Source organism: Neolamprologus multifasciatus, chromosome 10 (genome assembly GCF_963576455.1).
Source record: "Neolamprologus multifasciatus chromosome 10, fNeoMul1.2, whole genome shotgun sequence".
Lineage (NCBI taxonomy): Eukaryota > Metazoa > Chordata > Actinopteri > Cichliformes > Cichlidae > Neolamprologus > Neolamprologus multifasciatus.
The window spans coordinates 10,448,524-10,454,166 of NC_140448.1; the positions used below are offsets into that span (position 1 = coordinate 10,448,524).

General features: G+C 41.1%; 1 protein-coding gene across 3 annotated transcripts; it reads right to left on the bottom strand.

The window, feature by feature from the left end:
- zfpl1 (zinc finger protein-like 1) lies at window positions 1–5,002 on the bottom strand. Of its 3 annotated transcripts, none has more exons than XM_085174656.1 (8): window positions 4,833–5,002; window positions 3,356–3,473; window positions 3,153–3,264; window positions 2,789–2,982; window positions 2,545–2,623; window positions 2,243–2,428; window positions 1,354–1,477; window positions 1–1,263 (listed from the first exon to the last, which is right to left on the bottom strand). In XM_085174656.1, the coding sequence occupies exons 2-8, from the start codon at window positions 3,455–3,457 to the stop codon at window positions 1,077–1,079; spliced, it is 984 nt and encodes a 327-aa protein (XP_085030782.1). In that variant the 5' UTR covers window positions 3,458–3,473; window positions 4,833–5,002; the 3' UTR covers window positions 1–1,076. The 3 variants fall into 3 exon arrangements, with proteins under 3 accessions (XP_085030782.1, XP_085030783.1, XP_085030781.1); XM_085174657.1 differs by having other exon boundaries at window positions 3,356–3,505; XM_085174655.1 differs by having other exon boundaries at window positions 3,356–3,470; window positions 4,833–5,001.
- Window positions 5,003–5,643: the final 641 nt, after the last annotated feature.

A 5,643-nucleotide genomic window follows, 5' to 3' on the forward strand; every position in this document is an offset into this window, starting at 1 on the left:
TTTCAAAGTCACCATTTATTAGAACAGATGTACTCTATATGTAGTGTTTTGTCACAGTGAGATACTGTAGAAGAGAAGACGCACTCCTGCAGGCTGCTGTCTGCCTGCAGGAGTGACAGCAGTTGTTTTTTCCTTTCTTCCTGCTCTTTGAAGGCTGGAGAAATCATCCAGAAATGTTGTCATTTATGCAGGATCTTATTTACTCTTAAAATCACTGGACTGCATCGCCAGCAGTCAGCAGGAGGTTCATTAAAACTGGGCAATAAGATAATAAATATGTTTGATATACGACACTATAAAGTGCAATATAACATATCCCCGCTGAAGCTATACAAATGGCATTTCAAACATAGCTCACGCATGATTTTTGTTGCACACAGCAGAAGAATACATCACCATAAAATAAAATAAAAAAATACTGCCTTTCTGGAGCATTTCTATTTAATGGCCAGTCAAAAAAACATCAGGAAAAAATGTACACACGGTATGTATGGAAAATCTAAAAGCAAAGCATTCAGTTTTCAGGAGTAATGCAGACACTTATAAATAGTTGTGTATTATGTGTGGGGTACAACTCCAGTTATGAGGGCAACATTTTCTTAATGAGAGATTCACAACCCTCAAAAACAAACCTGTAACTGGAATCTGTTTACATCTGGGTAAAGGTGGCTTTTTTTTGTTACATTCTGGCATTTCTGCCAGCTTAAGATGTTCTTTCAACATCAACAGTGTTTAGTTTCTAGTAAACTTGAGGAAAAAGAAAAACAAAAAAGAGAAAATCAAATTATAGAGATCAGTGACAAATATTATACAAATACTGCCCCTCTTTATCAAAGCAACAGTTACCAAATCCTTTGCCAAAACACACCAAGCCTTGGTCACGTCCCCAGGTCCACGGCCCTGTGTAACAGAGAGAAATCAGGGATTGCCTCCACTATAAAGTACAGCCTCTTCCCAGTGGGTAAACAGCACCCTCTGGTGAGCTAACCCTATAATAGTAGTCCAGTTTCAGCTCTTTTTCTACACAGGCATACGTTGTGTAACGCATGAGAAAAAGAAGGGGTCATTGCATGTCATTAGTTTTTCCCCACACGGATGTGGGGGTTAAGAAGAGGATCTAAATTTGGGTCTGAGCCAGCCGACGCGCGTCCAAGTTTAGCCATGATGATTATCAACGTAAAGAATCCCAGAACTCCAACCAGCAGAAGCATAAAGACGCGCTGTTTCCAGGAAAGAGAGCTCCGCTTTCCACCAGTGCGGTTCCTGGAAAGATCACAAGAACATTCCCATATTATTTTCTGTCACAGTAAATAAAGAAGTCTCTGTCCCAAAATGCTGTCATATAATACTAACTTGAGTATTTGAGCAAACCAACTTAACGCTGGTCGCCGCCGATACTTGTCGTCATCAAAGTCGATCTGTGTCACAGAACTGTGACCACCGTCCCGTGTGTCATAGACCTTTCTCGGTGATGACGCTGGAGGAAAGAAAAGGATCACGTCTCATCAAGAAAGGAAAACTGCTTTCATATTATATTTTGAGCTACAGAGTTTGAGAAGGTTCTGGGCTCAAACCCATTAGCCAGCTAAGATCTTTTTATGTGGAATGTGCAGGTTCTCTCCAGGTACACTGGTGGTTCTAAACCGGCTGTAGGTGGGAATGCAAGTGTGAATAGTTGGCTGTCTCTCTACTTTAGCGCTGCCATGACTTGTTCAAGGTGTACCTGCTCATTTTACCCTGACAACCGACACAGGCTTCAGCTCCCCCCATGCAACCCTGAATTGGACAGCTGGAAGAAAATGGATGGATAGAGTTTTGACAGGTGAAATTTATGACACGTCCTCCAGCTGCTATCATGGCTGTCCCTGAAGACGCAGCACAGAGACGAATGGGGGAGAAATAACGGACAAGCATCTTGGCCCAATTTTGTAAATTTCAATTTCTTGGCCCAATTTGGGCATCAAGGTTGACGCACTGCTCCACAACATCGTGGACTGTCACCACTAGAATCTTAATCATTGTCTGTACAAAGACATTTTAGGACAGCACTTGGGGAAACTTGGCGTTGAAGAGGTTGGGTATAAAAGTCAGATGGTGGTAAAAGGACTTATGTTTCATAACCTGAATGCATTTTGGCATTTATGAGAATGCTTATGAAAAGTTTAGCTTTGTTTGGCAAAAAAGGGTGGAAGGTCTCAGCAGAGAGTGGGAGCAGATTGGGAGGGCTTTCTGAGCACTGTACCTGTGTGTATTGTGATAGTGTCACCGGCAGTGCCAGTAGTAAAGTTGATCATAGAGTGCTCCTGCATGTTTGGATCCCCATTCTTATGAGGACCTCCAACGTCTCCCTGTTGTGGAGGTGAGATGTAATTAGATGGTGCGCTGCTGGTGTAAGAATGGCTGGGGTACATGTTGCTTTGTTCTTGTGCTGTAGAAACAGACACAAAAAAAAGAGAGACAGATGATCTGATCTGATGTTTGCTACTTTTATTACAAAGGAAAACACTTCAAACAGAACGAAGAAGGAAACGGAGTAAGGCTTACAATCAAATGTTGACCAGTCTGCATAATCTGTGACATCATTAGAGGCAGTCTCATCAAGGACCTGGACAGGCTCCTCAATCTGAGATAGTCAAACATCACTCTCTTCATTATCTAAGAGCATTACACGTGTAAACTTGATATTTAAATACAACCAGAAAATGCTAACAATGGCTGTGTGTGCTTTTTTACTTTATTAGTTTTCAGGATACAACGACGACAGGGAGATTACACAACAACGACTTACCAGTGGCAGCCCCAAACCAGCTCTAGCCCAGTTAACAGATGACAGCTGTTCTTTCAGCACATCAGCAACTGGGCTGGCCATGTTGGTAGGGGGGAAAACTGGACCCTGGCAGGTGGGACACTGGTATCCTGCTGGGGCCGTATGGAGGGGCAGTCGAGATGCCAGGTTATTAAGACATGCCCAGTGAAACACATCTGTGAGGGAAAAATAACGTTTCACTTTGCAGAGATAGGAACGAATTGTATTTATTTAAGCTATGAGCACAATTTTTTTTTTTTTTTTTTTTTTAAATAGTCCTTTAATCTTTGCCGTTCTGCTTACAATGAACTGCTGACTGGTACAGGAAAAGAAACTTGAATCTCACCGTAGCAGATCAGTCTGACAGTGTCCTGTGCAGCAAGCGAATTATTGCACAGAGTACAGTTGGGGTTGTAATCACTGTCCTGAAGCCATTGCAAATATGATTGCACAATACACTGAAGGAGAAAATGTTAAAAACACAAAAGGTTACTGTGATGCTACAAGTTTTGTACAAATATGCGCGACACCATGCGTTCACCCACTAACCTTGTTGTGGTTGGAGACAAGGCAATGCTCGCACACGTTCACACGGTGTTCGAAGCAGAATAAATTGGTCACTTTTCTCTTTGGACACTTGCAGAGACCCATGGCCACCTGCAATCTGCTGAGGACAAACAAGTAGTTTGTGTTGGACTCCTAAAAAAGCATGAGCTCAGACTGAGGATCACAGTTGTCATTTTGTAACTTCAAGGCGACACTCCATTTTACTATGAGCAGAAGCTACAAACATGAAGCATGCCTGTAAAACATGAGACTTTTAAAGGCTCACATTTAATCTAGTTATCCTGATGTCAGCTGCACTTTAAATACAGCTTAGAGACAAAAAATGACAGAACTTTATTTGTTGATGTTTTCCTGACAGGAAATGTTTGACAAAATTCCTGACATTGAGTGTAGAAATCCTCCTGAATAAAAAAAAAAGTAATGAGTCGGGTTGTAACTTAAGTTATGTTGTGCTCAAGAAAATAAACCTATTCAACATCTGGCATGAAAAATATTTAATGGTTTTAATACAAATTTAATTTATAAAGAGCTAGCTTTGTCTGCTCTCTCATTCCCAAAGAGAAATACATATATTTGGTTTGAACCAAATATATTCCCCAAAGAATCTTCGTTTCCTCCTGGGATCAAACTGTGGATCTTTTGCTGGTCAGGCAAATGTAAACCACCACACCATGAAGCCAGTATGTGGCTTTGAAAACAGACAAAATTTATGTTTTTATAACGGTGTGCTGCTTTCGCCTAACACACATTCTTTACATATTTCTCCAAAGAACAGATCTTATCTTGATATGTTACAGTACTTCATACATAGTTCCATACAGAGTTACAAACGATGTTAGTATTGCAGGGGCTGGAGTAAACTTGACTTCAGCTTTTCTGAATTTAGAATTCTGTTAAATATAAGTGACGTTTGCTGAGTGTTTTGCCCTAGCTAGGTGATAGTAAGTACAAAGGCCGAAGCATGGGTGGTCTTCATAACTACTTCGCTGATGTCATCCTGCTGTCATATCACAGTCAGCAAATGAACTGTCCCAAACAAACCTAACACTTTGGATATTATAACGCAGTTTAAAGGTTGGGGTTCTTCTGCCAACGTGCCACAATTTAGATATGAGCAATATACACTCAAACACGGCAACAGATGCTACTCATTGTATTTACTGTCACTACTTTTCATTTCTTTATCTGTAATAGTTGCACGCAGTGTTTGGACGTGGGAACTTCCTATAAGTAATTCGGAAACCCAGCTGCTCAGCATCTACGTCTTTTTAAATATCAACTAACACGTCTTGACAGCTGTAACACCCGGCCACAGCTTAATTCTAACATTTAACTGAGCTAACAGCGGCTAGCTGCTAGCTCAACTGGAAGTTATCGAGTGAAGCAGCGTTAGCGAGCTAAACTAGCTAGCTGTTGGAGTTGACGAAGTTTAAATATAGACAATAATTACTGACGTTACCTGTCAGACAGACATTAATCGAGTCGCTTTCGCTTTAGGTGATGTGGTACGCCTGTCATTTAAGCTTCCTTGCTGAATTCACATGGAAGGCGGCTCCAGAGGTTGTCATCAGTAAAACTGTTTCCTTCCTCCTTCTGTTTATGTGCCACGTCTCTTCCGCTTCTCTTTCTTCTTCGTGTGTTTTTGTAAACAAACCGATTAGCGTATACTGCCATCTGCTGCGTCGAAGCGCACAGGACTACCCTGTTAGAATGATTTGTAAAAAGCTGAATGTTGTCATATCGGTAATTAAATGTACTAAAGTGATAAGTATAAACCTTAGCATGAGCCAGGCTTTGTTTTGTAAATCTGTTTCTAATCACAACCCTCTTTGGGGCCTATGCCAAACAGACATAAGTTACAGACCCTGGGCCAAATGTTGGCACTAGCCGACATGTTTTTTTCCTTCTTCAAAAATTACTCATGATACAGAATACTTGGAGTACGGCATCTGAGATGTAGATTAAAAGCAGCGTTTTTCATGAAACGATAACACCATTATACCCCCCACCCAACCACCCACCAACCCCAACCAACCAACCAACCCCCCCCCCCCCCACACACACACACACACACACACAGACACCTTCCTTTTGTTTCTCTTTCCCCTTTTCTCCTAGTCTGCTCTCCAGGGGCTTGTGTCTGACTGATGAGCTAAATTTGTCTTCCCTTTTTTTCTATTTTCATAATACTGAGTGCACAATTAAACTAATTATATAATTCAATCAATAGATCGATAGATCAATAGATAGATATCGATAGATAGATAGAT

Excerpts from the sequence above, each read along its gene's own strand:
- zfpl1 (XM_085174656.1), bottom strand. The coding sequence starts at position 3,457 with ATGGGTCTCTGCAAGTGTCCAAAGAGAAAAGTGACCAATTTATTCTGC. Across the intron at positions 3,265-3,355 it reads TTGTCTCCAACCACAACAAG|TGTATTGTGCAATCATATTT; the intron begins GTTAGTGGGTGA and ends TTTCTCCTTCAG. Across the intron at positions 1,264-1,353 it reads TGGTTTGCTCAAATACTCAA|GAACCGCACTGGTGGAAAGC; the intron begins GTTAGTATTATA and ends TGATCTTTCCAG.